Genomic DNA, 23653 nt, shown 5'->3' on the forward strand with positions numbered 1-23653 from the left:
CTACAATACTATACATACATGTATAATTTAAATTAACGCCTAATAAAAAAGAATAGAATTTCTAATAATATATTTTTATTATAATAATTACTACGAATATATTCTTATAGCAATTAAGTCATTTGTCTATGTGCCTGGCTTAAAAATTTTGCTCGCTACTGTATGGTTCTTTAGATTCAATTGTGAATACATAAGCGTAATGACGACTCTGATCTCATTTATAAAGTTTCGGTATGCAGTTTATTGTATAATCTGTATAATCTGTATAAATTGTATAATCTGAAAATCATAAATACAGATTGTAATTTCAAAACTGCAGAATATTAATTCTTGTGTTTCAAATACATTCTCCAATCGTAGTCAATGATTATGCTCGATGCTGAATCGATAATGTTGGAAGCGATGCCAAATGGTAATGGTTTGTTAAAATAATATCCCAGCTTAATTATGTTTCTGAAGATTAAGAAAAATTTCCAGTTATCCCCAACTAGTATTTCACGTGCCCATATTCGCATAGTTGTGTAGCAATATTTATTTTAAAATAATATTAGAATAACTATATAGTAGCGACATCTTACAATCATATGGAACTATACATGTATTGTTAATTTCAAGACACATACTATTTCTCAAGGGTTGAGGTCCTCACGATCGCAAAATGGCACGCGGATAGTAGGAATTATTAAGAAATATAATAAAAAATATTCACGGCGAACGATCGTACTGAATAACGATGGCGTCGGCTTACATTAAAGATGAACGAGGTGATAAATTTCGTTTCATTCAATCGTTTGATTTATTTTAGCTGTTGCACTATTTATAACCTGCAACATGTAAACAACCATTATTTCATAAAATTTAAGTCAAGCTCTGATACTCATTTTTTTTTTAAATCATTAATAAATATTAAAAATATTTACAGTAAGATATGTGCGATGTTTTGAATGAAATTCAATGATGTTAATGTAACAAAGATATTTAAAAGATAGATTCATGTTAATTCATAAAATTCATTTTTTATTACAAATTTTTTATAGGTGGAACATTCATCCCGGCCAGCCAACGTCCTGATGGTACATGGCGTAAGCCACGTCGTGTGAAAGATGGCTATATACCACAAGAAGAAGTTCCACTGTATGTAATAATTTATAAAACAATACTAAACCATTCTATACAGATAATATTGTTATTATCACCATTTTTTTTCCAGATATGAAAGCAAAGGCAAACAGATAAAGAACAAACCTATGTATCCAATAGGTGCAAGTCCAGAATTCATAGCAGAGCATAAAGCTAAACAGGAAGCATTACTAGCAGCAAAATCTAAAACTATTCCTGGTGCTCCAGTTAAAACAGAAGTCAAAAAGAAGAAGAAAAAAAATAAAAATAAAACAACTGAACTTATAACAGAAGAACTGGCTAAAACTATACTCTCAGAACCAGATCAGAAAAAAGAATCATTATCGCAGAACGGTAAACCACAAACTAACATAAAGATAGTATCCAATAACCAGACTTCAGCATCTAAACCAAATGTTTCAACTCAATCTCAAACTTCTATATCAGATCCACAGAAGAGGTTGAAAAACCTCAGAAAAAAGGTCAGAGAAATTGAAACATTGGAAGAAAAGATAAAAAATGGATTGTTAAAAAATCCAGAAAAAGAAATACTTGACAAATTGGCAAGAAAAGCTGAAATTTCGAAAGAAATAAAACGATTAGAAGCAAGTCAATAAAAAGAGGGAGTTGAAAAAAAATATATTTACATAAAAAAATATATTTACAATATATTACATAAAATATCACTTCATAGTTGTACCTAAGCAGATGTGTGTTTTTCAAATTTTAAAAAATTTTAATATGATCTTATGTAATGTCACAGTTTCATCCTCTTTATACAGTGAGCTAATAGCAATATAAAGATGTACATTTATATACAGAAGATAAAAATTAAATATTAATGAGAATTTAGTATGCTATAATATCACTATGTGAAAGACCAATCAGATTTAATAAAAATTGTTTTTGCATATTACATGTTGTTATTTATATCATCAGAAATAAATATTATGTCTATAATAATAAAATTCATTTACATTTCTTAAATTCCTAACTAATTTGATGAAACTTGAAATACTAGGGATTTTATATGCTGGACACACTGACTAGCTTTATTTTCTCAGTAGCTGCTGAAATTCCTACAGTGCAATATTCTGTATTTGCTGTTTACTGTATATAATCGCGTCTTTTGTACTTAATTTGTTACGTGAAAAATGGATAAACTCCTATAAGCGTTTTACTACCTTTTGTCTTTGATATATTCCCATAGATGAAAGCTTGTAATTTTTATTCAGTACAATATCATATCCAATTAAAATGATATTTAGTGAAATTGAAATGATAAAACGATTGAGACGCAGATTAAAGCGAACGGTTGACGGTTGACTATCGATGGGTAAATAACTAACAAAATCGAATTAATTAAAATTCGATGCCTCTCGGCAATAAACCTGAATGTGTCAAGTGTGGGACTCGAGAGACCCCACTTTGGCATTCAACCGAAGCCGGTAATCTTTGCAACGATTGTCTTGAAGAAGAAAGAAATTCAGAAGCGAGTTCAAACGTAAGAAACGAAGATGAGGATAAAGGAGGTCTGTTAAAACCTACCAGGAGAAGTACAAGGATTACAAGATATTGCAATTCTAAATCAGTTCCACATAAAATTATACCCAAAGGGAAAGGAAGAAGAAATTTGTTCAAAAAAACTGTATGTTTCTTGATCCTCTAATTACTGCAAGTATTCCAAAACGAAACATTATATATTATTTTATTCCCTTATTTTTAGCCAGTCAAGGCACCAACAGCTACAGCAACTCCTGTTACAAGCAGTTATGTATTTTATAAAGGCACTTATTTTCAAGTAGGTGATATAGTTTCTATGCAGGATATTGACGGAGGAATTTATTATGCTCAAATTCGTGGTTTACTCACAGATCAATATTGTGAAAAAAGTGCTGCTGTCACTTGGCTCTTGCCTACCACTGCAAGGTAAATTATTAAAACTTATGATAATTCATTTATTGTTCATAAGGTACCAAAGTAGTAAAATTATATATTTCATGTTTAGTCCACCACCTGATGAAGGATTTAGTCCTGAGACATATATTATAGGACCAGAAGAAGATCTCCCACGCAAATTGGAATGTATGGAATTTGTAATGCATGCTCCATCAGATTATTATAAATTAAAAAATACACCATATCCCCCACCACCTACAGAACACGGTACTGGATATATCTGGACTACACTCAGAAATGAAATTGCTACATGTAAAAGATGAACTTTTTAATTCAGTTGTTTAGTTGTTTTTATGTTAATATTTTGGTTTCTTATGTACATTATGAATCTGGTAGAGAAAAATAAAACAAAATAATTGAAGTATATTTATAACTGTTTAAATTTTTAAAAATAAAATTTATCGTGAATATATATTATTGCAATATTTATTACAACTTTGCTTGATACAATATAACATTATCATTTAATACTATCTTTGAAAATAATAGAATGGAAGTGTTCAATAATGAGTTAACATTAAATATACTACTTTAGATATAATAATGAAAATGCAATTTCATAATATTACACTAGGTATGATAATACAATCTCTATAAAATATAGTATCAGTATTTTTAGATTTATAAATTTTTACCTTCTTTCATGTATTGAATTTAATACTTTCAACACTCCAGAGATCCTTATGTTTAGCTACAGATACAATTTTTCAAATTTCATGGTACAAATCCTCTTCTTTGAGAATCTTCATTGTTTAACTCTGATACTGTTGAGGTGAAATGTATGAAGAATTTGTGGACAGTATTGGTGCATTCTCATTCACTTGAAGAGAGGGGAAAAAAACCCTTGTAGTATCACTTGCATTTGGGATTGTGGTTGAAATCAGTCAGCTTGGAGCCAACGAAGTAACGGCTGGTCAGAATTTGAGATCTTTTATAGCTTGTGGTAAATCAGGCAACTTCATATCCTTTATCTGTTGTGGTATGTTCATATTCTTGACAGCAGAAACAGCACGCGCCGGCGCTGCTGTGATTCCTGCCTGCACATACCATATGGATGGAAAAAATGGAAAATGGAGAAAATAAAGGATTTTTGAACATAAATTAATTAATAGAAGTAAATACAAATAAGTAGCTACGCAATACACATTTTATTCTTAGAGCATAGCGACGTATACATTTGCATTAAGGCACTATTTCCGAGCAAACATTTACAAACGACTTAGCACCATCATGCGTGTTATGAGTATTTATTTTGTAAAGCTACGGAAGATTTATGTTTTGAAATTCTTGGTGAAAAAAAAAAGATCACAGATAGATTACACAAAGGAATGAATGTGTACAAAATGATCTGATTTTTACTGCCGATTTACTTAGGGAGGGGGCCCCAGAAGGACAAACGGACGAGGTGAGCAAGATCGTCCTGATTTGTAAGTTCCCTAAAATTCATGTTAGCTCAATCAGTTCTACCACCATATGAAACTGCACTACAAAACATTCCGACGCATGCAGAGCTAACGAATAAACTGCAATAGGCTGTTAACTTCTTCAAGCCCAGAAGACTTTTATAAGAAATTGAATGCCTTTTTCTTTATCACTTTATCTTACTACTTAAAAATTTTAAGAGAATAAAATTTTATTGGGCCCAAAAAGTTAAGGGATGTTTGCATAAATTAGTTATTACAACTGTGACTTAGTAATTTAAACTTTATCACAGTGTACTGCTATATTATATATAAAATTTGTTATCTTTAATATTTATGAAATATATAAGTAAAGCTTAAACATACAACACATATATTGATGTTTCTTAAATGCCAATTATAAAAATATTACTTACCTCCTGTTTTTCCAATTTATTTTGATCTTCAATTCTTGTAAGTATTTCAGTCATATTGGTTTCTAAAACCATTCCACCCATCACTAATTCATTGAGAATATAATGAACTTTGTCTACATGAAAGATAAGGTCGAGTTCACATACATTTTCAAAACATTTATCCAATGTTTCAACAAAAACTTGTATCAAATCTAAGATTCCCAATTCTGATTCTGAACTATCAACACAGAATACAAAATATAATGTAGCATAATGCCGATAAATTAACTTATAATCGGATCCACCAATTAAACTTCCACCTTCTAGAAAATTACAAACATTATCATCTCTCTTCGAAACTAATTGAAATGTTTCTTTTATTATCTGTTGTTGCATATCCTCATTCTGAAAAAAAAAGACACAGTCTATTGAATTCTGCAGTAGAATATAATAACAAATTATAACTGTTGTTATACTTACAAAGTATTGATAAAATTTAGAAAGTCTAGGCTTCCCATGATTATTAAATACTAAAATAGCTTTAATCATGATTCACGATCAATTAAAAAAATAAGGTCTAATTTTATTATTGAAAAAAACACAGATGTTTCTTTCATTCGTATAGAGGTTAGTTTCGAACGTCAAAAATGTACTTTAAAAAAAATAATTTTTTTCCAACATTGCATTATTAAGGAAATTCATACTAATAAACATTTAATTTAAGAAAATAAATATTTAAGAAAATTTAAGCAACTAAATATTTCATTTTGCAGCTGTCACTGTATTTATGCATTATTTATAATCATTAATTTAAAAAATAACTTAGAAATTATAGTAATTTTATGCAATGAAATAACGTCACAATAAAGAGAAATTTTTCTACGTAAATATTTCTCATTCCATGTGAACACTATACTATTACCACAGACAAAGTATAGATTAGATATACTATTCAATAACGAATCTTTTGACTCAACTCTCTGGATTCCCTTACCATTCTAGTATCATTCCCAACATTATCGATTCAACATATTTCAAATGTACTGTAATATTATTTGAATTGATAATACTATTTCTAAAATCTTTTCTTTATTTGACTTTACTGATTCCTAAAATAAAAAAGAATGTGTTCTCCGAGTACATTCGAAACAACCCAAGGACTGCATAAAAAGATAATCGCGATCACAGCAAACCAGCTCGTATTATTTGTTATATAATTCATAATTATACCATATATATAATGATGCAATTAGTAATTGTATATCAAATAATGATTGTCCAGGTCTCACCGCGTGGAGGTTGCTGTGAATGGAAACCCTCCCTATCCACGACCCATCCACCCTCCTTTTACGCAAAAAAATTTAATATCAAATTAAAAACATTAATTTATAAGCAAATGCTTCTTTTAATGTGCGTTTGCAAAAGTGTTTTTCTATCTCGTAACTTTAATTTACTAAATTCACATATAAAATAAGAAATTTTCAAAATAAATCGCGAAGAGAGCCTCGACACCTAAAATTAATTAATTTTCAATAATTTTAACCATCAGAAATACAGTCAAAAATAAATGTATAATAAACCAATTATTTACAATAATGAAACCAATTATAGTGAAATAGAGTAATAATAGAACCCAAATTCTGCTTCAAAGACCGATAATATGAGCTATCGATGATTGTAACTTGTTAAGTACACAGTCAACGATGAAAATAAAAGAAAGTTTCTTAATTTTACTGAGATTATAATTAATAAATGATTAAACACGAACATACTATTTAAATGAAGCGGATAGAAGTGTAGAAATGTTGATGAAGTCGAAATGAAAGTACTAATAACAACAGGGTAACGCTCGACGAGACAAATCTTCGCTCCACGACATTCAAGAGTACAATGACACCTCAGAGCACGATTCTCCGCGAAACTACGCATTCGAATATTTCGCACCAATAGCAAAGCTCCATTTGACGTGACAATATATTACGCCAATAGGAACAACGTTCAATTTCATTTGAGAATATTCTGCACCAATAGGCACGCTTGATTTGACTTTGACAATAAATTTCGCCAATAGGAGCGTTCGTATATACAAGCGCGCGCAAATTTAGCGTATTCAAACAGTCAAATGGATGAAATTAAGGAATAGAGAACGTATTTAAGACAATGTTCAGTAACAAGTACGAATAAGATTATGTTCTTAATGAAAAGCTTTTGTTTCATCATAATTTTATGTTTATCATCAAGCATAAAGGGTAAAAATGGAGACTGAGAAAAATCTATCATAAAACAAAGAATATTATAATTTGTTTTTAACAACATAACGTTGATTATTCAAATTGTTTAAGATAATTAAAGATTGTTGTTTATTAGACTTGAATGTTAATAATTGTTAATATGTTAAATGTTAATAGAGGTTGATATTTTGATAATTTGATTTTGATATTTTGATACATACGTATAAGTATGCAAATTTCATGTGGGGATGAAACAAAATAAGATCTTTTTGCACGTAACGACGATTCTAGCAAATTCGATAATTAGACTGATTATAATTCCTACATCCACCGCTTTAAATCATAGGGAGCATGTCAAAACCTCTGATTTTTTACGCAATCGGTATTTCAGAATATATAACATAACAATATAGCCCATAAGATGCCAAGTCTCCATACCACAGCCTTAGTAAATGTCTGTACTCCGTTTGGTCTGTGTCTATATCTCGACTGTGCTGTTATAGTTGTTACCAGAGAGGAAATTTCCTCTCTACTGGTACAGTGCAATAATACAGTGCAAAACAGAGAAATCAAAGTAATTAACACTAGGTGGAACTGCATTCGCGCGATATCTGACAAATGACGAAATGACAAGCTATTTGGATTCAAGGTACAGTCTAAGAATCACGAAGATTTGAGTAGAAGCTTTTTCTTTTTTTTTTATTTTTGTCATATACTCTAACGTGAAATTTCTGCGATATGTTTTGATAAATCGTAAGTACGATCTTACGACAGAGGTAAATGGCGAGTTGTCAAATGCAGCGTAACGCAATCACCGCATTTCAAAGGTAAGGTTGTTTATAATGTATCCAACTGAAAAATTGAATTTTTGGTTTTATGTCAATATTTAGCAATATTTATTACAGTTTATAAAGATAGATCAATTTTGTATCGTACAAAGTAATAAGTAATATACATTTATTATATCAATATTTTACACTAAATTTATATTCGCTATTGATGCATCTATGATTGAATTAAATTGCTACATTATTTCTTAACTGATACAATTTAGGACATTAAGGAATGTAACTATTAATAATTTCATTGAAATAATTTTAAAAAACCTGACTTATGACGATCTATGTTGTAAAAGTGTTTTCAATGTTTGAGACCATAACATTTGATTTATTACTCCATTCAATTTCAAAATTGACATTTATTTTGTTTCATAATATTATTATAAATGTTACCTATTTATTTTTCAAATAATCATTATCATTGAAAAATGCATATATTGATAAAGTAGCTCTTATGCTTTTGTTAAATAAAAAATGATATACAGAGGATCATCTTGATTGTTGACAATCAAATAAGATAGAATTAAATGAGTAAAAAATTAATAAGGTAAGACTATATAAAGAAAAATCCAACATTACTTATTGGCCATCACAATATTAATATTATATATTTGTATTAATATTATTTGTTCTTAGATGGGCAAATCGCGACTATTGCCATTGAAATTGCCATCAACCACCAATATAGTTAATAATGGAATAGTTAAAGGAAAGATATCATTTGTCCGAAGATTAGCAGTAGGATTTATGATCTTAGCTACACTTGGTTTAATATATGTACCAGCATACCATTCAGCTCAAGGCCCATTTTTAGGCTTAGGTGAGACTCCATCTTCTCCAAAACACATTGGTGTTTCACATTTGGTAGCCTCAGTAGGTATGCATTCACTAACATTGCTAGAGCTTTTGTTGTGTTATAAACTAACAAGACTTGATATGTAAATCTACTTTCACTCTTCTCTTTATAATTATTTGTCAGTTACAAATTTAAATTCTATGGACTATAATAATGTAAGCTTAAAAAATACTGTAAGAATTACATAAATAAGTATAGTTTATATAGAACATATTTACATATTACCTACTATCATATTAAATACCCAATGAGTCAAGGATTTTTTTTTAGAAGGGAAGGAATTCTTTTTATAATGATAAGTAGTAGGTAATTTATTCAGTTGTATATTCATGGGAATTCATGTTAGAATTAGCGAAAAGAAAAAATAAATTTGAATAGTAGAAAAAGTATCTGCAGTATACTTCAATCTTCCTTTTTCCATCCACTTAATGTAGAATGCTTGAGTGATGCTATAATAAAATAATTATTTAATTTTATTAAGCATGCATATGAAGTCAAAGCTTAAGGAAAAGAATTTCATGAATACAACTTTCCTTATAGAATTAAGATAAAATATTTCTGTAAATATAAATAATTTACAGCGCAATTGCCAGGATGGGCATATAATACTTCAAGAGATCTTTGTGTATATATTCATCCAGAAAATACAACTTCAGTTTTAAGTCCTAATGATATATGTTCTTCGTCACCATATCTTTTCATAGTTATTTGTTCAGCTGTTACAAATATCCAAGCTCGAACAGCTATAAGAAGCACTTGGGCTAATAAGAATAATTTAGATAATATATATAACTCGACTGTAAAGATAGCATTTCTTTTGGGACAAAGTGATAATGATACACTTAATGTATGTATTTATGTGTAAAATTTCTTAAATGAAAACTGTTACAACAAAACCAATAACAAATTACATTACAGAGTATAATAGCTGAAGAAAGTCATCAATACAATGATATCATTCAAGAAAAATTTTATGATACTTATAATAATTTAACATTGAAATCTGTAATGATGTTGAAATGGATAACATCAAATTGTGGCCAAGCAAAATATCTCATGAAAACAGATGATGATATGTTTGTAAATATTCCTAGTTTAATGAAAACTTTACAATCAAAGTCACTAACTGATACATTGTTAGGTTCTCTCATCTGTAATGCTAAACCTATTTTAGATCCAAATAATAAATGGTAAGCAACATACATATCATAATATAAATATAAGATAAGAATATATAGAAAGAGAATCCATACAAATGTGTTTAATTAGGTATACACCAAAATATATGTATTCAGGGAAAATATATCCTAATTACTTATCTGGTACGGGGTATGTAATGAGTTTAGATGTGGCATTTAAATTGTATCATGCAGCATTAAGAACACCATTACTTCACTTGGAAGATGTTTACATTACTGGTCTCTGTGCAAAACATGCAAAAGTACGACCTGTAAATCATCCTGGATTTAGTTATGTTCCACGTAAACTGGATCCTTGTACATTAAAAAATGCTATTACAACACACAAAGTAAATGTGTCCAGTATGTATGTTATATGGAACAAATTGAATGATACAAGTCTCTCTTGTAGTAATCATTCTCATATTGATAAGAAATCAGTTACATTAAGCAGAAGTGGTAGAAACATTGGATATTATACAGTAAAGAGAAGACCTATTAACAAATGTGTTTAAATTAACTAAAATTTTTAAGTATTAAACCTGTTATTTATTATTGATTTAATATTTATTAAAACAAAATTCTCGATAAGTATTATGATAATTATAAAACAGAGTCGTACTAAAATTATATTGACGAAGAGAACTTTTTTTAAAGCTACAATAAGAGAGATTTGTAATTGATGTTTGAATAAAAGTTTTACAGACTATTTTTCCATATGAATAGCAATAGTTTTTAAGAAAAATATTGTCAATTAGACTTGCTCTTATGAGTTAACTTCATTTTTTATGTAAAAAGATCTAAATAATTCGGAATCTTCAATGATGATATCTTATTCAATTTAATATAATTTTAACAAAAACTAGAAAAGCAAAACTAGAAAAAAACTATATAAAACATGTTACAAGTGTATTAAATTACACTCTTTGTCTAAATTGAAAGAATTTCACTTTGATATTTTCTCACAATTCTAAGAGAATTGTTATGAGAACATATGTATATATACATGCATATATTTTGCTATTTGTACCTATTGCCAGTAAGTCTTAGTAGTTATTTCTTTAATAAAAATTTATTTAGTTTAAAATTTGTTCAATATTATAAAACATTGGTATATTTTCTTATACTCAAATATTCTAATTATTTTAGTAATCATTTGCGTAATTTTAAAATTCGCCGCTTGTTATTTATTACCTATACATAACACTATATACAACTTAGTAATTTTAGTTGGGACTATTAAAAGTAGAAAATTCATCCATCCAATTTTGACTGTATGTATTTTGTGCAAAATACCATTGTTAGTGTCGTATTATGATATTTACATATCAACGACACATATATTTAACTAGTATGAATTTGATGTAGCCTATTGTATGCTGAGGATATATAAAATTTTGTAAAAGTTCGTTATAACGTATTAATTAATACTAGTGATATTCATAATAATAATTACATTTCTTGTACTCCAACTAATCGAAACGATTACCATTTTATACGATATTTTAATGATTATGGATATAAAAAAGAAATACATTCCTTGCTAATTCTAATGCAAAATGCATTATTAGTACACCAATGTTTAAATCAATTATTAGCTCAATTAAGTAATACGAATTCATACTCATTAAGCTTGTTGAGTGAGATTCGTTCACTAGTGAAAGCAAAACTAAGATTATTAATGACTCTACGGACTATTCTAGTGGCCTTAGAGAAAAAGATCTTGTTTTATTTTATATAAATATATTGTTAGAAAAATTGAACTTTAAAGTTTTTCTAGCATATTACGAAATTTGGTGCTATATAGCAATTAATTATACGTTCGCCGGATGTACTTTTTTACAGATCATCATTTAATTTTTATGAAAATTAAGTTTTACATAATAGTAAAAATGTATTTTTGAACATAAAATCGATAAAATTTAATAACAAATTTTTATTAAAAATATTACCACGCTTGTTGTTTCTTAGATGGACTGTACACAAGTGCATACGGTATTGATACATACGAAAATTTAACGATGCATTTATCTTTACAAATTTATATATACATATATATATATATATATATATATATATATATATATATATATATATATATATATATATATATATATATATATATATATATATATATATATATATGTATATACAACTGATTTCTTACGCGCGTCTATTAAATTGTCAAAAATTTGTGTCCATTAATAAATTGTATAACAAAAAGAAAAAAATATTGTTAAGGGTATGAAAAACGTATTCTTTTTCTAGTTTTCCTCTCATAAAAAATGAAGAAAAATCAACATTTGTAGCAAATTATTATTCCATAAAATTTTAATAAAAAATACCATATTTAGAAAATTATGTTTAGAAAATAAATACACAGTAGATATCTTATACGTATTACGACATAATTATTGTATGCATAAATATTTATACACAATTATTACAAATGATTTTATAAGTATATGTGTATTTAGGGACAATATTCTTTTTTAAAATTTGTTAAGAATTTAATTGCCTCTTTTTTCCTTTTTTTTCAAAACTGGATCCCTTTTAAAATCAATACTAGATAAATTCTCTAATCCTTCCTTTAATTCTATTTTGGAATATTTTTTTGGAGCAGATTCTTCGGTATTAAAATGTACAGCCTCTAAACTTTCTGTTAATTTAGCTAATTTAATCTTTTCTTTTTTATGTAACTTTGACAGTTTCTTTTTCTTTATTTTAGTATTTAAATAATCCACTTTCTTTTTAAAGTATGCATCTGATATATCTGGAAGTGTCTTGGTTGTATCAACTTGCTTTACAGCTAATTCATTACAAGAAAGTTCTGTTTGAAATTTGATCTCTAATGTTTTAATATCTTCATCTTTAATCAAAGGTAAGTCATTTTTGTGTGATCTTTTAAATTTCTTTGCTTGAGAACCATGCAATTCATCTTCCCATGTATCAGTGATATTAGTGAGATTATATTGATTGTCTTGATCTTTCTTCTTTTTTAATTTATTCCTCTTCTTTTTACTTTTTTTTGTTGGTGAAGATGTACCTGTATATTCGTTTTCAGTATGATCATTTACTTGATCCTGAATGTTTTTTTTAGCTACAGAATGCACTACATAATTTAATGTATTTTCTTCTTTTTCAGCACTTTCAATATCACAAGAAATTGAACTTCTCTTTTCTTTCTTTCTTTTCCTCTTTTTACATTTTTCTTTATTTTCCCGTTTTAATTCTCCTTTTACTGTGGCATGTATATTTCTTTCATCACTATCGCTTACATTACATAAAATATTTAATTGATGACTTAAGTTATTTATAAGTCTTCTATTCTTTTTATTAGTGGTTTTACATCCTTTTGGAATCATTACACTTTCAGTAGAAGTCATTGGTAATACTATGTTTTCATCATTAATCTCTTCATATTCATTATTATGGGATATGATATTGTTTTCCAATTTTGTAGTGTTTAATAAATACTTTTCTTGTTGGGCAATTCTTTTTAATTTTCCATTTAATTGTAATCCATGTCTGGCTCCTTTATGGGCAGTTCTACCACCACATAATTTAAATAACTCTTCATCTGTTAAAGGAACATGTTTGATATTTTCTTCAATATTTTGTTTTTTATGCATATTAGAACTACTTATCAGTATTAAGTTGCCATTAAATAATTTAGTAGTTTTAAGAAAATTTCCATATTTAGATTCATTTTTATTTAACTCTTCTTTAGGAAGATCATTAGTTGTATTTTCTTTTGAAACAGATATTGAAACTTCATCAGTTCGTGATTCAACTTTGATACTACTAGCTGCTTTGTTAAAAGCATGTTCCCACCAATTATTCCAATCTGTATCTTTATATCCCACTCCTGCTGTATCAAATTTTAATTTTTGTTTTAAAGGTTCTGTAATGCCACTTTCATATTTACCTAAACCTTTACCTATATCAATAAAATATGAAAAAACATTTACAAACGTGTATTACAAAATTTACATAACAAATTTATTTAACAACGAAGTACACAAATAAACATTTAAATACATAATACTTTAAAGGTATTAAATGTAATAGTTATAATATAACTATTATTATATCATAATAATGCTTGTAAAATCATACCTTCCGTCCAGCCATATTTCATAAGCTGAGACTTTGCAAAGTCATTCATGTTTAAACTTTCGTTACTATAATCTTATATAAAAAAATGTCATTTAACAACTTACAAATACAGCACAATTTACGAATGATACATGTTTTCATTAACTAGAAGCAGAACTTACCTAGTGAATGAAAACTATATTATTTGCTGGATATTCTGCATATTGAAATTTCCATAACATCCGTATTGTGGCGCTACTGTACAACTGTGAGCTATTATGCGATTCACAGAAATTTTGTCCAATTTTAATATCTAAGGAATTTTCATAAATATTTTCTTTTTTAATATTTTTTTTTTATTATTTTAACATAAACATTGCATTATTAATTTGGATTTCTTGCTCTTATTTCAATAATATTTCTTTGTATAGTATCTTTTATACATATTATTTATATGTACTTTGTTAATAAAAAAATCTTGAAATGAATATTAAACATGAAATGATGTTATCATTATTTTTAGGGATTATATAATACTGTTAGATGAACAACTTTTATTTAACTAAAATATATTAAAAATATATTTTAGTACTGCGTATATATCATATACTACATAAAGAGGATGCTCAAGTCTTCAGATAGATCTGCAACTTGTCCACGGTTTGACGTTCGTTAGCCAACAAACACATAAAAAATGGCTTTATAATACTCGTCTTGTCTTAACGTTACGTTTGCCATGATAATACACCATTATACAACGAAATTTATTCGACTTATAGTACCAATATTGTTCGATGGCAAGGAAATGAACAATTTCAAACAGTAGATTTGATGAAACACATTTAATATCTTGTAACAACATCATCGGAATATTTAATTATACATATTAAGAACGAAACGAGGTTTGTGAACTTTATACCTTTACCAATATTTGTGATATTTTACGAAATTTGCATTCATTTCTACTTTTATATAATATCATTGGATTCTAATGTTGCATAAAAAAATTTTGCGCAAACATTTTATCTCAACTATACCTTTATTCGATATTTAATATCGAATAAAATAAATGAAATTAATAAGCATCTTACTTTAATTGATTGAATTAATGAGATTAATGTTGTAGAATTATTTTACTATAATGTTTATAGATATATTTCATGCATTATTACTTTTTATTTTCAAAAATAACACATTTCTTTAATCAGTTTAGGTATATATTGATATTATAAAAAGATGGCATTGCGTGAATTGGTGGAGGGTGACTGCGGTGGACCCAGTTCTTTAATTCGTTTAACATCACATTTTGTACGTGATCATGGATTCAAAGAAGAAGGAATACGTCATCCTTTTGATCACGGGGAACCTTTCCAAACTTCAGATTCAGACCAGTTAGTTAAACAATTTTTAGAAGAAAATCCTTCATGTCCTCAAACATTTAGAATGGATAATTTATTGCAAGAAATGCGTGAAATTGATCAAAATATTCATCCACCTATAGCAGCACCAGGAGTTGCTCAAGAATTAACCAGTTTAGATACAGCTTGGGCAAATCAATATCTTGAATCAGGACGTCATTTTAATGTAATTCTCATTTTATCATTGGAATTCATATATTAGCAGCATTATAGTATAAAACAAATATTTATTACAAATTTGTATTTTCTAATTAATACAGGAACACCATGCCGATGACATTTGGCATCATGAGATAGAGCAGAATTCAAACATTATAACTCATCAAAAACATGAACTTGGATTAGGACCAAAATGGGCAGAAGAATATATAGAACATAGCAAAGATACTATACACAATAACATAAATATGGAACACCCAACAGAAGCAATAGAAAACAGTGATAATCCTAACTTTGAATATTCGAAGTTTATGAAATTTATGAAACAGGAAGGAGATGTTCCCACAAAAAACAATGAAGAATCACTGCCAGATGTTCAGAATACAAGTAAAGACTGGACAGAACAATATGAAAAAGATAATCAAAAGACTGAAGACAAAATTTCTACCAATAATAGTCAAGAAAATGAAGTGACAGCTAAGATAGAAGAAGTAGCTGCTGCTAGTAATTGGATAGATGAATTTCAAAAAGAAAATATTTCTTCAGGTTGGTAAACATATTAGTACCAAGTTAGTATCTGTAACTAATTCTCCTTATAGACATATTTATAAAAACAAATTTTTATTCTAGAGACAGACAATTATGAATCTACATTCTTGAAGCTTCAAAATGAATGGGAAAAGATTTCATCATCTGGGGAACTATCTTCCAAGCATCCATGGCTTTCAGAATATGATACTTTTTATGATCCATTTAAAGATTATCAATTTCGTGAAGAAAATCCTATGAAAAATGTTCCTAATGCATTAGAAGAGGGTAAAAAAAGATTGAAAGATGGTGATTTACCAAGTGCTATACTTTGCTTTGAAGCAGCAGTACAACAAGATGAAAAAGATTCAGAAGCTTGGTTACTTCTTGGTAAAACTCAAGCTGAAAATGAACAAGATCCATTAGCTATTTCTGCTTTAAAACATTGTCTAAGTTTGGATCCTATAAATAGTGCTGCTCTTATGGCACTTGCAGTTTCATATACAAATGAATCTTACCAAAACCAAGCATGTGTAACACTTAAAGAATGGTTACTAAAAAATGAAAAATACAAGCATCTATCAGTACGAAAGGCTAGTAGTCCTGAGCAACAATCAAAATCCAATGTGTCAACTATTTTGTTTAAGTAAGTAATAATAAGTTTAACAAAATACACATATATAGAGTAATATCTAATATTCTTCTTACTTTTTCTAGTGACGTACATGAAGAAGTAAAAGATCTTTATATTCAAGCTGCACGAATGAATCCGTGGAATGAAATAGATGCCGATGTACAGTGTGGATTAGGAGTCCTTTTTAATTTATCTAATGAATATGATAAAGCTAGCGATTGCTTCCAAGCAGCGCTGCAAGTACGCCCTGATGTATGTAATAAATTAATCTTTTGTAATGCGTATTAGCAATTGTTAATATATTATCGAAAACGTAATATTTTCGGAAGGATTCTAGATTATGGAATAGATTAGGTGCAACTTTAGCTAATGGTCAAAAATCGGAAGAAGCTATAAATGCGTATCATCATGCTTTAAAATTATCACCTGGATTTATTAGAGCTCGTTACAATCTTGGAATTTCTTGCATTAATCTTGCTGCATATAAGTAAGTAAAATTTTTACATTATGTACAGTTTTTTACATGATTAAATTATTTATTTTTCTACAGAGAAGCAGGTGAACATCTTGTAATAGCGTTAAACCAACAAGCTGCTGGTCGTGGAGTTCACAGTGAAAACTTTTCACCGAAAGCGATGTCAAATACCATTTGGTCAACACTGAGACTTGTCGTTTCGCTTATGCACAAATATCACTTAAATGAAGCTATAGAAAACAGGTATGGTTAATAAATACTTCTTAATAAAAACTATTAAATTTCATTATATAAACAGTGGTACTCTTTATTATTTCAGAGATCTAACAAGGTTGAATAAGGAATTTGAGATTGTATAAAATATTGTTGACTTCACCTGTTAAAAAGTATAAAATCTTTTTAACTTAGTGTATAAGATATCGTAAAATAAAGTAATTAAAAATATTTTTCGTAGTTGAAAAGTGTACATAAAAAAAAGGACATTAAGAAGATGCTGTCATATAATTTCTTTGTTATAAGAAGGGTTAAGTTACGTATATTAGATGTCAAAAAACTAATTTGTTGGATATGTTTGGTAGATATACAACTTTTTATTGTTTTATCTTATATAAATTAAAAGCTATTATACTATAATAAAATTGTTATGCATTTAATAAAAATTAGTTAAAATAATTGAATCCCTGAGATAAAATAATTCAATAGAGAAAAATCGGCAATATCATATGTAAAAAAAGAAATGGAACGAGCGATCCTGAAACAATAAAATAATTTCCATCCTTCTTTTCCTTTCTTCCTTTAAATAAATAAATAGCATTATAAAAATATGATTACATAATAAAGAAGCATTCTGATATGAGTTACAGCTATGTATTATTTCTTTATAATTTATAAATATCATAGATCACTTCTAACATAATTATATTACATTTGTAACAAAGAGAAATTAATCCTAAAGGCACATTAAAGTTACATATAATGTAACATTCAGAAAGTGATGAAAATACATTATAGGATCAACAAATATAATAAAAAGTAACTACCTTAGCAGTACGTGATTTCCTAAACACATGCCACCCCGCCCTTAGCGGTTAAAATATAAACAATTTTTAACAAATTCTTAGAAATATTCAAACAGCAGTCAAAAATACAATGATCGTTACTACAAAATTTCTTAGTTCAGTGTACAAAGCAATCTATTACGTTAAATATTATATATAACATTGTAAAATTTTAATATCTATATGCTTGGTTCTCTGTATAAACTTTTCATAATTATGATTCAACTATTTCATTAGCTAAGGGAAAGATAACATACGTCTAGATATAATACAATATATCTATATAGAACATTTCAACAATCAATAATAGGTGAATTAATTTTATCTATAGTATTTGTCTTTAGTTTCTGACAATTTGTTATATATAATACAACTTCTTATCCATAAAAAATCTTGTGCACGACCAAGATTTTAATCAAGATCGAGCATTTTAAATAATTGCATTAAAATAAATATGTACTTTTAAAAATATTATACAAATGATGAGTATATTCAATAACGATTTGTAAATTTATAGTTATATTCAATAAGAAAAAACACCTATATAAATGAAAAAAGTGTCTGAAATGTGATCACAGAGATAGAAAGTCACTAGTTACGTTAAACGCCAAGTAATTTTAAGCAAAAAGTTATAATTTATGAAAGTCGTGCCATATGAAAAAGTATCGTTTTCAACAAATTAGATTAAGTACAATTTGTTTCGAATCTATTTTCTCTAGAATGTATAATTTTCGTGCAACAATTTTTTGTTGCATTTAGATCATATGTTTTTTTTTTCTTTATAATTAAAATTGGACCTATGCTATCATCAAATGACGATAAAATTGATCAGTAGAAATTAGCGCTCACAATTTTAAAGTCGATAAAAGTTGTTGTCCAGTTTCTATTATTAAAGATTTAACATGTTCAGCGTGCATAATTTGATTACACATTTCACTGCATTTTTGAAATGTTATTACATCATCTTTTGGAAGAACACGATGTAAACTTTTTAAGGACAACGCATGTGGTAGATAATTCAAAATTGCTGAAACGATAAAAAGTATATTATAATACAATTTAATATACTTCAGCATAAATATATCGAAAAAATTTACCTTTCATAATTTGCGTGTATAAACACTGCAATTCTTGTCGAGAGTTCGATACAGCAATCCTATTTTGCGTTAACTCAATTAAATACTTCCATTCAGAATCTTTAGTATACATGTCCTAAATTTGTAACACAATTTTATGAAATTCAATCATAAAAACAAATTGAAAATACCGTAAAAGTAGTGGATTGAAATATATGGTATTTACCTTTGCATATTGCACAACAGCTTGAGGACAATTATCCATTAAAAGTGTTGTTGTTTCTTCAGTATTTTGAATGCACAACGCTTTTAAAGATAAACTGCCATCAATCTCTTGTGTTTCAAGAAATTGCTTAACTTCATATAAGCACTCATTTGGTATAAAATCACAAGATAATACAGACTGTAATTTAAACAATTCCGTTGGTATAGTTTTTTCAGAGTCAGTCTTATCGATATCAGCTAAATCTTTTAGATCGCTCACATTCAAAACTTTTTGATAATCTTTCGCATACGGTGGCATCCCGTTTAGATAATGAGGTCTAAACTTCACAAATATGAAGTTATCATAATTTTCTTGTACGTTTTCTTTATTTTCTATTTTGTACACTTTTGTTTGTGTTAACTTGCCTAAGTATGATCGTACTAATAGCTTAAAAGCTTCAACCAAAGCGAAATCCGTACGTATTTGATTTTTATTTATAACAGACGAATCTATAATCAATTTTGTACTAAAGTAGTTGTGAAGATATTTTTCGAGAAATACTTGTAATGTCATTGCCGCATTATGCCCATCTCGTCCTACTCTTGATGGTAAATATTCTAAAAACACCTGTATAATTTGATGAAGAGATAGGATTCCATCCTCTTCGATTAATTGTATCAGAATTTCAGCAAAGGTTGAATTTTTCTGACGCATTAACGTTCCAGCGAAATCTGAAAACGTAGGAATCATTGGACTTCTCTTTTTCATCGCCGTCATATCAAACAACAGGTCCCAATGTTCTAAAACTATTTTCTTGACACATAATGCTGAGACTGGTTCAAGTACTTTCTCTGCTTGTTCTTGTTTTTCAGCTTGTATGTATAAGAGTGCCAAAGCTAACTTGACTAATTCGTCCGTTTCATATAATAACAAAAGATGTATTAGTTTTTCTGTAGTATATTCTCGTAATACGGGACTACTGAAAATCAATTTCATTAAGTCTGGTTTCTTTAATTTACATATTATTTCTACAATATTAAATCCTTGGAACAAGGCATCTGCTTCCGGACCACTTTTCATCGTGAAAAGTATATCAGTCAAAAACGTAACGAGACCCGGTGCATCTTGACTCGATTTCCTAGATAATACTTCTGAAGGTTTTAAACCCGACATTTTATAATAGGGTATACAGAAATCCCAATCTGAGTCATATTCGGAACGAATATAATAGTCTCCAAGCAGCGCGCATGATTGATTATACAAGTTCTTCAATTTCAATCCATTTTTATTTGCGATATCATCAAATTCATTAATGTCTGAGCAATTATACACAGCGTCTTTAGCTAAACGTATCAAAGCATGAGCTTCCCCTAACAAATGTCGGTATGTGCTAGGACTAGAAGATTTATGACTCCTCGCTGCGTTTAAAACATCATAATACAAATTTTCCAATTTAGGTAAAATTAAAGAATATAAAGTCCAAGAGTTTTCTGCTTTGGCTAAGAGGATTAGATAATTTTTGCTATGTAATAATTTCTGTATCCCCAGAAATGGCCTTAATCCTATTAAACAAACAGGCTCAGAAACACTAGGGCATGTAACTCTTACATTTTCTATATCATTAGACATTCTAGCAACATGATGAGATAAACGTAGAGTGTAAGATTCAAGACCAGCTTCAGTCAATGCATGCAAAGCAGTATGCTCCAAAGCTACATGATTAACAGGTGCAGTAAATGGATAAGTAGTTAAACAAGTTGCATCTGTAGGATTTGAGCTAGTAGCAGAGAAATGATAAAGATATCCTTCTTGCAGTGTGCATAAGAAGCAACTTACGCCCTGCAAATATGTATATTTATCTGATCTGAGGATTGATTTTTTTAAACAAGAAGTATTACACTCCTTCCTCATGTATAATGGCTTCAATAAAGAGCAGCTGAACAGTTCAGAACTTCCATCAAGTTTATTATTAGCTGCCATTACTTTAAGAGACAATAAATTTTTTATTGTATAATTTTCCGACCATCCTAAATCAGGAGAATTCGTTTTAATTATAATCCTTATTTCTGATGGGTTTAATACGAAAGGACTTAATGCATGCCCAGGTCCTGCTCTTTCCAAACTTATAGATGGTAAATTTATAGTCAAGGGTTGTGAATATCCATCTATAACTTCTTGATCAATTAATCTTTGTAATTCATCCCTTTCATTATACACTAAATGATCCAAATTTATAACAGTGTCATTATTATTAGATTTTATTTTTCTGAAATCTCCTGTCTCCAGTTTACTCCATATACTTGTTTTGGAACTTCTATGCCTCCTACCTTTAAATTTTGTACTTGTTCCACTAGAATCATTGTTTTCTGATACAATAAAGTGCAGATCTTGACTAGAACTTTTACATTTTGAATTTATTCCTTGCAATATTGTGTTATCATCTTGATTAGTCGTATTATTACTGTTTTCCACAAGAGAGGAATCAGTGGATATAGATGTTTTATCAATAGATGAAGAGTTTGTGGAAGTTAGAGAACTCAATTGATCAATATCTTCATACATTGAATTAGTCAATCGAAAAACACATAAATTTGTTTTATCCATAATTGATATAAAATCTTCAACAATTTCCATGTGTGTAGGAGAAAATGAAAAGCCCAAGGACCATGGTCGAGCCTCAAAATCTATAAACTTCATCTTTGATACTTGCTGTGTTTCAATTTTAAATTCATGTAAAATAGCACTATTTCCGGAAGCCACTAGGAGGTTGCCAGTACTTTGGCAGCAAGCAATGAGTGTAGGTTGCACATTTAATGGCAACTCTATCATTTCTAAGCTATTCAATGGTCGATTTAAACTTGGAGTAACACGCCCAGCTATTCTAGCACGCATAGGTTGACTTTGATCTTTTACCATAGCCCAGTTAACATAAATTCTAACAAAATTATTAATTGTTTTCCCTGTATGATTATTAATGCTTGCATCTCTAGATAATTTTGATTCTAACGTTACAACATAATCTTCTTTGGTACAGTGCACCATTTGATTAATCATATCAACTGTTGGAAAAACCGTATGTAGTTTAATATCAGATATCATCAATTCCCAAACTTCGACGCAATGAGTTGACAATGCTAGGAGTAGCATTTCATGTCCAGATGCATTTGCTATACAGCTTGCAGTTGGCTCCTCAATTTGAGTGATATTTTGCCCCAGAAAATTATGTACTGTGATTACACGCACCATGTTGATTTTTGTGCTAAAAGAGCTCTTTAAACATACCTATCTTACGTATGAAAAAAAATTACTATATTTAATTATAGTAAGTTGATCACCTTTGCAACTAAATTGAACATGAATTCAAGTTAATAATTATTTTGTTCAAATCTGATATAAAACTTATACTTTTTTACATTACTACATGATGTGATCGAACAATATTTAAAGATATAAATTAGCATAAAATTCGTTGAAGGTTATTTTACATTTTTAAACTATTACTACACAAGTTACTTGCAAAATATGTGACAGAATAATAAGTTCGTTGTTTTTTCGAAATTTTTCAATATCAACGAGATATAATATATAGAATTAAGCGTAAGAAGATATCACCGAAATATCGCTTTCTTTCTGCTCCGATTAATAGGTATATATCTTAGACCGTCCAAAAATCCGTGTTAACGAACTCAATGACGCGTACTTTGACATTTCTAATTCATGTTTTATACATTTAATACCTTCATTATGTGACAAACATTGAATATTGAAAGTGACAAATTACGATAAAGTACGAGAAAACCAACTAACGTCGTATGGAAATGAGCACTACGATATTTTATACATGATTTTGTACAATCTAAAAACACTACGAATATCACAAAGTAGAAGAATGCAAATATAGCTCGTTCGTTTGACAGATCTTTTAGTACGCGCATGTACACTAATGGTTAGAACATAATCGTGCTACATACGCGCTCTACTAGTTCTTGCCCGCCAAATGTGAT

The 23653-nt window shown here is 28.6% G+C and overlaps 7 protein-coding genes across 12 annotated transcripts; 4 read left to right on the forward strand and 3 right to left on the reverse strand.

Moving 5' to 3' along the window:
• Positions 1-604: 604 nt before the first annotated feature.
• LOC117216501 (partner of Y14 and mago) lies at positions 605-2035 on the forward strand. Its single transcript, XM_033463222.1, has 3 exons — positions 605-764; positions 1038-1134; positions 1211-2035. Exons 1-3 carry the CDS (start codon positions 734-736, stop codon positions 1734-1736), a joined length of 654 nt encoding a protein of 217 aa, XP_033319113.1. The 5' UTR covers positions 605-733; the 3' UTR covers positions 1737-2035.
• Positions 2036-2199: 164 nt separating this feature from the next.
• On the forward strand, positions 2200-3444 carry LOC117216500 (GATA zinc finger domain-containing protein 1). Its single transcript, XM_033463221.1, has 3 exons — positions 2200-2767; positions 2846-3048; positions 3128-3444. Exons 1-3 carry the CDS (start codon positions 2492-2494, stop codon positions 3339-3341), a joined length of 693 nt encoding a protein of 230 aa, XP_033319112.1. The 5' UTR covers positions 2200-2491; the 3' UTR covers positions 3342-3444.
• A 353-nt stretch (positions 3445-3797) lies between these two features.
• LOC117216502 (AP-3 complex subunit sigma-2) lies at positions 3798-5859 on the reverse strand. Of its 2 annotated transcripts, none has more exons than XM_033463223.1 (3): positions 5375-5832; positions 4916-5299; positions 3798-4115 (listed from the first exon to the last, which is right to left on the reverse strand). In XM_033463223.1, the coding sequence occupies exons 1-3, from the start codon at positions 5441-5443 to the stop codon at positions 3993-3995; spliced, it is 576 nt and encodes a 191-aa protein (XP_033319114.1). In that variant the 5' UTR covers positions 5444-5832; the 3' UTR covers positions 3798-3992. The 2 variants fall into 2 exon arrangements, with proteins under 2 accessions (XP_033319114.1, XP_033319115.1); XM_033463224.1 differs by lacking the exon at positions 3798-4115 and adding an exon at positions 4208-4514 and having other exon boundaries at positions 5375-5859.
• Positions 5860-7590: 1731 nt separating this feature from the next.
• LOC117216499 (beta-1,3-galactosyltransferase 1-like) lies at positions 7591-11407 on the forward strand. 3 transcript variants are annotated; one of them, XM_033463218.1, is made up of 5 exons: positions 7591-7952; positions 8601-8841; positions 9402-9667; positions 9739-10010; positions 10090-10513. In XM_033463218.1, exons 2-5 carry the CDS (start codon positions 8601-8603, stop codon positions 10511-10513), a joined length of 1203 nt encoding a protein of 400 aa, XP_033319109.1. In that variant the 5' UTR covers positions 7591-7952. The 3 variants fall into 3 exon arrangements, with proteins under 3 accessions (XP_033319109.1, XP_033319111.1, XP_033319110.1); XM_033463220.1 differs by having other exon boundaries at positions 7592-7952; positions 8601-8784; positions 10090-11407; XM_033463219.1 differs by lacking the exon at positions 7591-7952 and having other exon boundaries at positions 10090-11407.
• Positions 11408-12385: 978 nt separating this feature from the next.
• On the reverse strand, positions 12386-14442 carry LOC117216498 (G patch domain-containing protein 4). Of its 2 annotated transcripts, XM_033463216.1 has the most exons (3): positions 14279-14442; positions 14118-14189; positions 12386-13938 (listed from the first exon to the last, which is right to left on the reverse strand). In XM_033463216.1, the coding sequence occupies exons 2-3, from the start codon at positions 14164-14166 to the stop codon at positions 12509-12511; spliced, it is 1479 nt and encodes a 492-aa protein (XP_033319107.1). In that variant the 5' UTR covers positions 14167-14189; positions 14279-14442; the 3' UTR covers positions 12386-12508. The 2 variants fall into 2 exon arrangements, with proteins under 2 accessions (XP_033319107.1, XP_033319106.1); XM_033463215.1 differs by lacking the exon at positions 14279-14442 and having other exon boundaries at positions 14118-14272.
• Positions 14443-14682: 240 nt separating this feature from the next.
• LOC117216495 (peroxisomal targeting signal 1 receptor) lies at positions 14683-17814 on the forward strand. 2 transcript variants are annotated; one of them, XM_033463213.1, is made up of 8 exons: positions 14683-14998; positions 15305-15680; positions 15775-16219; positions 16304-16847; positions 16919-17087; positions 17165-17322; positions 17386-17553; positions 17630-17814. In XM_033463213.1, exons 2-8 carry the CDS (start codon positions 15333-15335, stop codon positions 17667-17669), a joined length of 1872 nt encoding a protein of 623 aa, XP_033319104.1. In that variant the 5' UTR covers positions 14683-14998; positions 15305-15332; the 3' UTR covers positions 17670-17814. The 2 variants fall into 2 exon arrangements, with proteins under 2 accessions (XP_033319104.1, XP_033319105.1); XM_033463214.1 differs by having other exon boundaries at positions 15310-15680.
• A 62-nt stretch (positions 17815-17876) lies between these two features.
• Positions 17877-23599, reverse strand: LOC117216493 (Hermansky-Pudlak syndrome 3 protein). Its single transcript, XM_033463210.1, has 3 exons — positions 19671-23599; positions 19466-19580; positions 17877-19395 (listed from the first exon to the last, which is right to left on the reverse strand). Exons 1-3 carry the CDS (start codon positions 22893-22895, stop codon positions 19214-19216), a joined length of 3522 nt encoding a protein of 1173 aa, XP_033319101.1. The 5' UTR covers positions 22896-23599; the 3' UTR covers positions 17877-19213.
• Positions 23600-23653: the final 54 nt, after the last annotated feature.

The sequence above is a fragment of the Bombus bifarius genome, unplaced genomic scaffold (genome assembly GCF_011952205.1).
Source record: "Bombus bifarius isolate JDL3187 unplaced genomic scaffold, Bbif_JDL3187 scf7180000010271, whole genome shotgun sequence".
In the NCBI taxonomy this organism is placed as follows: domain Eukaryota; kingdom Metazoa; phylum Arthropoda; class Insecta; order Hymenoptera; family Apidae; genus Bombus; species Bombus bifarius.